At 40.9% G+C, this 12,301-nt stretch overlaps 1 protein-coding gene across 2 annotated transcripts in view; it reads right to left on the reverse strand.

Moving 5' to 3' along the window:
* CEP76 (centrosomal protein 76) overlaps window positions 1–12,301 on the reverse strand; it is a 320,940-nt gene that overhangs the window by 299,238 nt on the left and 9,401 nt on the right. For both annotated transcript variants that reach the window (XM_078687483.1, XM_078687484.1), the window contains exon 2: window positions 4,486–4,641. In XM_078687483.1, coding sequence (XP_078543609.1) covers window positions 4,486–4,641 — 156 coding nt within the window. The remainder of the gene's footprint in view (window positions 1–4,485; window positions 4,642–12,301) is intronic.

Raw genomic sequence — 12,301 nt, forward strand, 5'->3', positions numbered from 1 at the left:
TCTAATCTCCAAGGAAATATTGCAGCTCAGAATCGTAGTTAAGCCCATGTTCTACGCTACGTAAGCGCATGATCCATGTTGCCTCCTTACGTCTGAGCATCAGTTCACGGTTGCCGCCTCTGATATTGAGGGGAATTAGATCGATCCCAAAAACACGTACTTTAATGTCGTCCTCATTGGGTTGACATTCTGCGATATGAAGGGCTACCGGGTATCTAGGGTCCCTCCTTTGTATAGCTCTCATGTGTTCAGCTATCCTCTCCTTGAGAGCCCTGATGGTGCTCCCTACATATATCTTGCCACACTTGCATTCAATAATATACACTACAAACTTGCTGAGGCAAGTAATGTTGTGTTTGATCTGATAGACCATTCCATCATGACCTGCAAAGTTTTTTGTGCCGTGTTTTCCCCATATACACATAGAACAGAATCCACATTTGTGGAAACCAAGGCCTCGTGTAGATAGCCAGTTCTGTGCTATGGTATTTGCTGGAACGGTAGGGCTCAGTTTATTTCTCAAAGTGAAACCTTTCCTGTAGGTGATGGAGGGTCTCTCTGAAATAAATTCCTTCAGTGTGGGGTCCCCTAATAGAAGTTTCCAATGTCTGTTAAGACTCTTTTTAGTGAGTTGGTTCAAGGCATTAAATTCAGTTATGAATCTGACGTGTTGGTCAGGGGATTTCATTTCAGTACGTGTTTTCAGATTTATGTATTAGAAGTAAAGATGTATTACATCTCACGTTTTATTCACCATCACTACGGACACCCTCTAATGTTTAGGACCACTGTGTACGAGTGAATCATGACCACACTAAGGTCTTTAATTCCATCTCACTCACTACGTGCACAATAGCATCATAGATCGATCACTTGCCCGAGTATGCAAGTACCTTCACCAATTTTCACCTATCTTGTGCGACACAAACGCACGTCATACTGCATGTCGGTTGCACTATTGTCACCATATGCAGTATCAAGTTTTACATGTCTAGATTACAATTTGCCTACATTATTTTGTATTACCAGCCCTGAAGAGTCGTGTTGACTCAACCGTACACGACGAAACACGTGTCGGCGATTGATATCGGCGATTGATATCATTCTTAAGTCTGGAGAAAATTAAACATCTTGCTGTAACAAGAAGAATCACACCAAAGAACCTGCTTCTGCGTTTCCTTATTACTGTTGGTCATTGTACCTTGTTTGGATGTACACACATGTAGTTGCGAGAGCTTATTTTTTGTTAAATTGTCTTGTCTCTTGACTTGTTAGACGGTTAAGGGTGTTTTGCCGTCTGCTCTTTACGCACTACACAACGATACTCTTGCTCCTCACATACCTCGTAACGTTTTAACCCAGGCAGTGCGCCCCCTTAGTCCTAATTTTCTAAAAAAACCCTTGCTTAGTATTTCAGATAAACAGATGTTCTAATGGATAAAAATGTAAGTGGAGTAGAAAGCGAAAACTTGTCACTTGTTGTGAAATCCGAACACAGAATTATTGCAATCCAAAACTAAGAAACAGAGATTAATGATTGAAAATGCAAGGGAGGGAATTCTGTTTTACTGGGTTAACTTTTTAACAGAAAGTTACTACTTATTGTTGGGAGGTGGTTCTCCGTCTGCGGATACCACTTCCGCATAGAACTGTAATATCATAGTATTCAGTTAGGTAACAAAACCTCTAGGGCAGGACTTTAATTCACTTTGTAAATCTTTATACTACACTAAATTGACTCGGAGAGGGATTTTTGCAATTTTCTTCAACATTAATCATTCTATTGATGGAGTAACTACCTTTCTAAATGGTTTCAACTTCTCAAATTGATGGTTAACATTGATGCAGACCACAAAGAAAAGAATTGTGATATGTGAAAATATCATCTGTGTGATCCATAGCACCCAAAAAGGGAATATGTTGTTTGCGGGCAACAGTCTCTATAAAGGTCAATTTTGCTGAAAGGCACTGATGGATCCACAAAATCACACAGCAATTCTGAACCCTGTATACTGAAGGATAGATCTACTATCCTGGAAGCAATGACAAGGTAGGTTTGCAGAGAGTAGAAGTGTTTAAAATAAGTAACTGGCATTTCTCACACGTGGTGTTAATCTATAGCAAAGGGCAAGTTGATTGGTTTTGTGAGTGTTAAATTAACAAAGTCTCAAATGAAATGTTAAACCAGTCGGCTGCACCACGTAAGATATTGCATGAAAAACACTACAACTAAGAAAGCACTGCAAACTAAGTTGCTGAAACTGTTGTTTCACTGAATTACTTTGCTGTAATTTGGTTCTAATGAACAGATTTTGACCCATGATGGTCTTTTCCGGGAGATGGAGCAACATTCTTGTAGATCACACCTCAAAGAACTACAACTCTAATGTTCTTTCAAGGGTCCTAGGATTATCCACATCTGTAACAAAATGGCAGCCATATGCGAGAGCAGTATCACCAGAGCGGCATAAAGGATGGAATTGGGCTACAGAGGTACTACACACTGGAATCACCTAAAGAAGGCTTCCTAGGCCATAAAATAGATTGCCTGGGACACAAACCAGTCATCTAGGAGGATATAAGGGTTCAAACTCCTAATGTGCTCCCCATCCTTCTTTCAGAACCTTTCAGTCTAAAGTCCTTTGATGAATAGGATGTTGTGTCATATAATGGCCCACTTGTCCCTCAATTATTTAAGAGAATCACATCTCAAGTTTTCTGTTAGACAACCCCTTCTCTTAGTCAGCAAGTACACTAATTACAGTCAGTGTGTGTTGGAAATCTGAGGTTAGAACTTCAAAGTGATGGACCATCTCCAATCATCTGCAATAAACACTGACCTACCAGTAAGTCATCAGGACAATGCTATGCGTCTGACTAAGGGACAAGGTCTTGCCTCAACTACAACATTCACAATATCAAAGATCCCTTTACCATGGGATGAGAGATCTGAAATGGCTACAATGTGGTGTTTCAACCACAAATATAAAATAAAAGATACAGCGTATACATTAAAAGGGAAGATCTAGCACTGACAAACAGAGCTGTTAGGCAGACAAAAGAGCAGGGTGAGAGTGAACAAAAATATTAGTTTATAAAACAAGGAAGAAGCTACTAAATTGTATCTATATTGAATCATTATGACATTGAGCAGTAAAAACGCCAACTCCTGTTGACATAATTACCCTTTGGATTAACAATGGAAACCCAGTGAGGGTACGAAAATGAACCACATAGAGATAAAAGATTCTTATAAAAGTTATAGTTGGAAAAACTACAACAGAAAAGGAAAAGTACGGGGAAAGAGAGCCAAATAAAAAATGTCCAACTTCACCAAAACAGGTGCCATTCATTGCCTATACGCCAGAACATTGACTTGCTAAGTCTAATCTTTAGTTAACTCAGGTCTGGTGTTAGCCCAAAAGAGACACCGCAAAGCAGTGAAGGAACACTAACACCTGCCTGACCCTCACACATGCATACTCATCCACTTTTAATGGACAGCTACAAGGAATGAAGGAAAATACGTTTCTGGAGAAACCCGATTTGTAATGGATGGAAATGTCCTCAGAAGTATATTAAAATTGGGGAGTCGGGGCAAAAGCATTTCAAATGACACCCCATAAACTGACATTGTTCTTCCACAGAAAGTGTAGGCAAGGAAAGAAGTATGCACAGAGGGTTGAATACGCTCATGTTTATATCCACTGATTAATACCATTGTGCTCAGTCTATTACTCTATAAGTACTCAATACTTGCTATATCTGGTATTGGTAGTACTGTTCTACATTGTCTATTTGGAAATGGCAATACAAAGCATAATAAAAAAAAGGCCAAAAGGATATAGAATATAGGTGGACAGTAGGGACAGACAACAGACTTTATATCCTTCTGAAACAGAGATGCTGGAACATATATGGCAAGAAAATGACATTCATGGACCACAGATTAATATTTTATTTTTAACCATAAAGAAGACAACATGATCCTATGAACTGATTTTACATTAAACCCCGTTAGCTCCTTAATCATGAGTATTTAATATATTTGACACTTTTGAATATGTTTAGAGTGCAGCTACTTTCTTCTGGGTTTTAAAAAAAGAAATTAAAAAATCTCCTCCTTTGCCCCCACTCAATCCAGTCTGGAGAGAATTCCTAAATCCCGATGTGCTCTCCCTCACGCCGCCAGGACCATTTGAACAAATCATGCTATGTTGGTATACCACCACTCAGGCATCAGCAACTTGTGCACCTGCAGAAGCAGTGGGTAGACACTCTTCCTCTACACAGGATCCGGTCACATATCTGACAGAACTGTTGGCACACGCACATCCGCCATCTTGCTGGGTGCAAAAAAGTAGCAGGCAGATGGGAGTAGAGACAGAAAAAAAGATTCCAAACAAGTGAAGCTACACTATGTATCTATTTTCCAGTAAATACAACAAAGCACATCATGGTGTTGCGGCAAAAAAGGTTATTTACTTTAACAAAACTAAGCTCTTTGAGAACATCGTCAATAATCCCCCGTCTACGCAACGCCTTCATCAAATCCTCTTCTGATAAATGATGGCTCTCTGTCTTTAGTTCTTCGCTGATTGTCTCTGCCAGAACTTCACGGATTTTGCCATGGACGTCCATCTGAAAAATAGAAAAAAATTATTATTGTCTTATTAAAGTATTCACACAATCAGCAGCCTTCAATGTTCCAAATAGCCACTCAAGAGCCCAAAACTTCAAGTCACAGCGTACGCCTAAAATAGGTATTTTCACTTTAAATCTTCTATGACACTGTGGTTAGTCAAATACTGTGTGAAGCTACAAGCTTTGGTGTGGGGTGTGAGGGCAAACTTTGGATGTCATCACACCCCTGAGCAAAGACTTAAAAAAGTACACTATACCATACAACAAATATTACAGTTTTAAAATTTCACATCACAAATTGTGCAGTAAAATAAACACTAACACGAAAAACAATTAGAAGCTGCTCTTGCGTCTGGTATCACACAACTTGGCATTACTTACGTAGCGGACGTACAGAAGGTACAGAAGGGGGAAGTGCTGCAGACAGCAGCAACTGTAATTAAGAATATTCGGACTCCTAAAGTAGGATACAAACCCCTAAAGCAGATTAGACTACTATACTCATTGGAGATATGAAAATTCTTTGCTTATTCCAAGAAACCTGTGACAATCTGGCAACCAGGTATACAATCTATGTACAGAAACAGGTTTAGCTTTCAAGGTGCGTTCTAGACTGCCAAATACTTAAAAAAAATTGTTGTAAAAGATCACTTTAGATTGACTTTGATATGTAATTGCCTCACATTGCAATTTAAGGAGAGAAAAGGAAAGTAACAGATATGCCAGTAAGATATGCTATGGTTTGCTAACAAATAATATTTTAGAGTGGCCTCTTATTTTTCTACTTCTGAAACACCCCATGACCTCCGTAAGAGAACGGATACAAGTGATGGGAATCCTACTACATCAAACAACATGATGTACAGGTGAATGTTCGTTGAACCTGAGATTACAAAATCCATAATTCAGATTAAGGCAAATGATAACCTATCAGAAATAGCAAAGACCTTTAGCACACGTATACAAGAAATCTTGATCTGATGAAAACTAGCTAAAAGATGTAACGAGTTTTTCCAAACACCTTTCGTGGGTGAAGAGGGATTCTTGACTTAACATCTACATACATGCTAGGTACACTTAGGTACATCTAGTTAGGGTAGCATCGTAGGAGTACGCATTTTATTGTCATGTGTTTTATATAGTTGCCTGTATTGATGGTTATAGCAAAATGGTAGAAATCTACCATCCTTTTACTTTCTTAGTGCTTCTAATCATTTATTACTTTTATTGTCTTATGGTTGTTCCAGCGCACCTATTTTACACTAGAATAATGACTGTTCAATAAATACTTATTGAAAAACGTCCCCACTGTTTATTGTGTCTAACTCTCTGAGATTAAGGGAGCACGAGTGACTGAGTGAAAAGCAGTACACTGTTTCCATGGCCCTGAGGGATCAGGGTTGTCATTTTAGATAGTTGCCAGGAACTATTCTCTCCCTGATAAGAGGGGTTTCTAGTGGCACTGTGAGCTAGCTGGTACACAGGGAAACATACCCAGTGGGGGTGTCTAGAATCAGTCTAACACCAATCCTACAGTGTATGTTGTCTAAACGTGCAGAGATTATCTAGGGTTTATAGGATCTACAAGACATGGTGTAGAGTGTAATGGTGCAGAGGAGAGTGGAGCTGAGTTCAGTGGCGGAGAGTGCAGTCTTGCAGAGTAGAGTTTTGCAGTGTTGAGTGATGCAGGGTAGAGTGGTGCAGAGAGCAATAGCATACATTAAAGTGATGTAGAGGTGAATAGAGTGGCGTAGCGTGCAGTGACGCAGAGTAGAGTGGTATTAAATTAAGTGGTGGAAAGTGCAATCTTGCAGAGCAGACTAGTGCAGAGAGCAGAGGCACAGAGTAGAACAGAGTGCGTAGTGTGCAGTGGCATAGAGCATTGCAAACTATAGTGGTGTAAAGTGCAGTGGTGCAGAGTAGTTGACAAAGAGTACAGTGGCGCAGAGAAGAATGTCTCAGAGTAGAGTGAAGTTGAGTGGAGGAGTATGGTGTAGGGTAGAGTGCAGCGTCACAGACTAGTGACGACCAGTGCAGTGGCATAAAGTGGTGTAGAGCAGAGTGGCATTGAATGCAGTGGCGCAGAGGGGAGTGGTGCCAGGTGCAGAGTAGAGAGGATTAGAGTAGTGAGGATTAGAGTAGCGAGGATTAGAGTAGCCTGGTGTAGAGTGCAGTGGCGTACAGTGGTGCAGAGTAAAGTGCCTTGGAGTGAAATGGTGTAAAGTAGAGTGGCGTAGAGTATAGTGGCGTACAGTGCAGTGGTGCGGAGTAGATTGGCACAGTGTATGGTTTTGAGTAAAGTGGTGTAGAGTGCTGTGGCACAGAATAGGGTTGAGTGGATATGGGTAGATTGAAGTGGCACATAGTGGAATGGCGCAGAGTGGAGTAAAGTGGCATAGAGTGCAGTGTCAGAGTAGATTGTTTCACACTAGAATGCAGAGTTGTTGAGTGCAGTGGCACAGAGTAGATATGAGTGGCTTAGACTGGATTGGCATAGAGTGCAGTGGCATAGAGTGGAGGGATGTAGAATAGTGTACTGCCATACAGTGCATTTGGCATACAGTGCTGTAAAGTAGCATAGAGTGGTACAGAGTAGAGTACAGTGGGTTAGAGTGCAGTGGTGCAGAGAAGAGTAGAGTTCAGTGGTGGAGAGTAGAGTGGCGTAGAGAGCAGTAGTGCACAGAATAGAGGGGCATAGAGTGCAGTGACCTAGGATACAATGGCGTAGAGTGCATTGGTGCAAAGTACTGCAGAGTAGACTATAGTGGCGTAGAGTGCAATGATGCAGCGTAGATTGGAGTAGAGTACAGTGCCATAGAGTGCATTGGTTTTGAGTAAAGTGCCGTAGAGTGCTTTGGCGTAGAGTGCAGAGATGTGGAGTGGAGTGGATCTGAGTGCAGTGGCGGAGAGTAGATTGTTTCAGAGTGGAGTATTGCATAGTAGAGTACAGTGATAGAGTGGACTGGCAGAGTGTGCACTGGTGTAGAGTGGAGTGGAACAGAGAAGAGTGTAGTGGCATACAGTGCGGTGTTGCAGAGTAGAGTGGCATAGAGTGGTGCAGAGTGCAGTGGTGCACAGTAGAGTATTGTGGGATAAAGTGCATTGGCATAGAGTAGAGAAGTAAAGAGTGAAGTGGCGTAGAGTGCAGTGACGCAGTGTAGAGTAGTGTGGAGTGGTGTAGAGAGGAGTGTGGTAAAGTGGAGTATGCATGGTATGGTAGCGCAAAGCCATTACAGACAACACATCTTCAATCAAAATGACCACTACATTTGCATAGACATAAGGTTTAACTGAGAAAAGTATACAATGCACAAACGATAATATGTGGAAGTGCCATCACCTAGTGTATTGAATTGTTTTGATTGTATTAAAAAATGTGTTTCCACCACACTTAAAAACACTTAAAAATAACCAACAAATTGTACTTCATCTAAATCTGAAATATTCCGAAACATCTGAACAAATAATTTATAGATATTTAATTTGTGTTGATTGCTAGAAAAAGAATTAGCATTGCAAATCCTTTCTTAAGCACACCCGCAGTAGCCAGCATGATTGTTACATAAATCCTCTCACTTTGAAGTCAGTAAAAAAACTAAACACCAAGCTCCCTGAACGACAGAGCTTGACATTTGACCTCTGCCTTTGAATGCACAACAAATATGACAAGATAGGAAGAAGATTTAAAGGCCTGTTTACAGAAATCCAGAAATGGTGGTAGATTACAGTAAATAGGGTTTGGGTAATGGAAGGGAAGAACTCAAGCTGACGATCTAAAACAAGTACAGCAAGCAAATACAATGCAAGCAAATGTGAGTTACAAACCACAAAGCCAGTGGTAACCAATGGGTGGAATGCATTCCCATGAAAGCTTTCTGAATGTCCCCAAGATGTCGTTAGTAAACTAAACGGCTGTGCTGTCTGGTAGGCTTCGACCTAAAATGTGTAGCAGTAAGCACCACAGGTTTAGAAGAATGATCAACACTAACCAAGGGTATTGGGAACACACTTTTACCACAATTCCCCTTACAAACTCAATGATGCTTACATAGTGTCAACATAGTGTCAAAATCAATTTCGAATGCCCAAGCACACGGTCGAACTGCAAAGAAATGGATTAAGAACCACAGTGATCCCAAGGCTCAGGAAGGCTCTCTTAGAGTGAAATCACAAAGCCATGTGAAAAGCATGGAGCTGTCGTCCAGAAAGTAGGTCTGAGAAAATGAAGCAAACTGCAACACAATCTGGACTGAGTAACAAAATAACCGTTACCAGATTATTGAAAAAATGTACTTAAACACTAAAAGTAGCTCTGAACACTACTGAAAAGCAGTCACTGAATCGTAGACTTCTCTTGAAGTAAAGATTTCCTTGAAATTCAAATGCCATTTTTCACAGCATTATTTGAAGAAGACAAGCATAAGTGTGATTTGAAATGGAAGTAAGAGTCTCCTAAAACAGAAGGTGTGGTCCCAGCTTAAAATAGAAGCTGCAGGGGGCAGTCATATTAGGAGCAGGCTAAAAATAAACTGTGTGGACCATACAAGTAACAGCCAACTCGAAGAAGACAACCTTGGATGAGAAATTATGGAAAGGTTCTTTTCCTTGCCCTGGATGCATAATTAGATGACAAATTGACCAAGAAAGTAAACTAAAATGTCTGAGCAGGTAAATACCAAAAACGCAAACTGTTTATTTTTGCCAACTTGAGAAAGCAGAGTAACTTCCAAGAAACATGTGACAGCAGCTAATATGGAGAGATTAACACAAATGTAGTAAGAGTATTTATTACATGTTTTGAATTTTTAACTGTGATAATTAAATACCTGATGTAAATAGACATCTGTTGTTGCTTGTATTTTAATAACATGTTTAGGTAGCCTGGTTAATCACATGAGCATGGATACGTGTCAATAATTATCTCTGTAACAGGGGAAGTTCTAGTGCTGCCGGCATCTGTGCTGTATTTAGTCTGTGTGTTAGGTAAATACGCATCGCTGTAACCCACTCCTCTCCAATGAATAGCTTGTGAGTTACTGGTACCTCTCCATCTACCTGTAATCTGCTCTCCTATATGCATCACTACCTACTAAATTAGAACCTTTTTCTTTGTTGAGTTAATGTATGAATGCCAGATCTGTGTATTCAAGACGAAAATGTGTGTATTTTCAGAACTCACAAGCTGATGTTTGGAGACAAATGACTGAATTTCCAAAATATATTTAAAGCTGATTTTTGAAAGATAAACATGTGGCCAGACATATCTATATATATATATCTATATATATATATATATATATATATATATATATATATATATATATATATATATATATATATTATATATATATATATATATATATATAAAAACCAAAGTATGTCAGTTCGTCCTTTATGCATTACTACACCATTCATCCGATCGGCATGAAACTTTGGGAAGTTGTTGAGTACACACCCGCGAAGGTTTCTGGCAAAAAAAAAAAAAATGTGTTAAATATCGGCCCCCCGGCCACCCAGGGCCCTCATAATCTTTCTAATACTGAACGTTTACAGTTTACGGTGCGACTCGCTTTTGCAATGACCATCAACAAAGCACAAGGACGGTCGCTGCAAGTGTGTGGACTAGATTTGGAGAATCCGTGCTTCTCACATGGACAACTGTATGTGGCCAGCTCACACGTCAGAAAACCTTCTGATTTATTCGTGTACACAACGTTAACAGTTTCCGTTGCGACTCGCTTTTGCAATGACCATCAACAAAGCACAAGGACAATCGCTGCAAGTGTGTGGACTAGATTTGGAGAATCCGTGCTTCTCACATGGACAACTGTATGTGGCCAGCTCACACGTCGGAAAACCTTCCGATTTATTCGTGTACGCACCAGACGGAAAAACAAAAAATACCCTGTATCCACAAGCACTCGAATAAATAAACAGAATTAAAACAACCCTTTAAAATGATTTCCATATTAAAATGAATAAGTTTCGATAAAAATGACACAATGTAAATTGAATGTTATCATAACAAGTTTCCTTAAATTTCCTTTCTTCTGAGATCACAGCAACGCGCGACGGGTAAGCTAGTTACTAATATTCTTACTTTTGTGCAAGGGGCATTGCAGCTGTCACTGTTTTGTATTGCCCATGTAGAGGCATTCCAAATTGACAAAGCCTTTTCAGGTCGAGCCTAGACAGCGCATGAGCTGTCTGCAAGCATGCTGTATTTAGTCTATGTGCTTTCAAGACTCCCAAGGCTTTTGGTTGGTTGTTTAGCCTGCCTTTTGAAATTCCTTTGCTCTGGTTGGTGACTAGTGTACATCTGTCCTGCCTTTGGGTGCTTGGTTCCCTCCCAGCAGAAATCACTGATTATTCCTTTTTGTTGACCACCTCTGGCCACCTGTTGCCTCCTTGCTCGCTGTCCTTCTTGTGCCGTTGCTTGTTTTGAAAGGGAGTTTCCTTGCACTGCTTTTAGTAGTAAGTCCTCATTCTAATGCCTAGTCCATGCTGCTACTCTGGTCCCATTGGTATTTTCTCCTTCTAAGTCTTCCAGACAGTGCTGCTAGTTACTACTCTGGCCCCACTAGGAATTCCTCATTTAAAGTCCTCTAAGCAGTGCTGCAGCTAAGTCTCTGGTCACAGTGGTAATTCCTCATTCTTAGTCCTCTAGGCAGAGACGCTAGCTGCTTCTAGGTTCCATGAGGCAATTCCTCATTCTTAGTCCTCTAGGCAGTGCCGCTAGCTGCTTCTAGGTTCCAAGAGGCAATTACTCATTCTTAGTACTCTAGGCAGTGCTGCTAGCTGCTTCTAGGTTCCAAGAGGTAATTCCTACAGTTTAAGTCCTTATTCTTAGTCCTGTAGGCAGTGCTGTTAGCTGCTTCTCTGGTCCCTTTGGAAATTCCTCATCCTTAGTCCTCTAGACAGTGCTGTAGATGCTTCTCTGGTCCCAGTGATAATCCCTCATTTTTAGTCCTCTAGGCAGTGCTGCTAGCTGCTTCACTGGTCCCATAGGTAATTCCTCATTCTAAGTCCTCTAAACACTGCTGCTAACTATTTCTCAGGTCCCAGTGGTAATTCCTCATTCTAAATAATCTAGACAGTGCTGCTAGGTACTACTCTAGTCCCATACTTTATTCCTCATTCTAAGTCCTCTTAGCCTGGTGTGGAGAGGTGTGGTGAAGCAGCCAGAGCAGCTGACTTCGGAGCACAGGGTTCACTGTTCGATCCCCGACGGCAGCTCAGCACCATGTGACTCTGGGCAATAGCTCACTTAATTTCCACGACGGCCCCCAGCGCCTTGAGACCCGTATGGGTGAGTAGTTCGCGCTTTACAATTACAGATTTTTTTAGGCAATGCTGCAACTAGGTCTCTAGTCACAGTAGTGAATTCCTCATTCTTAGCCTGGAGGCAATGCTGCTAGCTGCTTCTCTGGTCCCATCAGTAATTCATCATTCTAAAACCTCTAGGCAGTCCTGCTAGCTGCTTCTCTGGTACCAGTGGTAAGTCCTCATTCTAATGCTTCTAGACCGTGCTGCTAGCTGCTACTCTGGTCATGTTGGTAATTTCTCATTCTAAGTTTTCCAGAAGATGTTGCTAGCTGCTACTCTGGTCCAGACAGTTATTCCTCATTATAAGTCCTCTAGACAGTGCTGCTAGCTG

This window comes from Lissotriton helveticus, chromosome 4_1, assembly GCF_964261635.1.
Source record: "Lissotriton helveticus chromosome 4_1, aLisHel1.1, whole genome shotgun sequence".
NCBI classification, from domain to species: domain Eukaryota; kingdom Metazoa; phylum Chordata; class Amphibia; order Caudata; family Salamandridae; genus Lissotriton; species Lissotriton helveticus.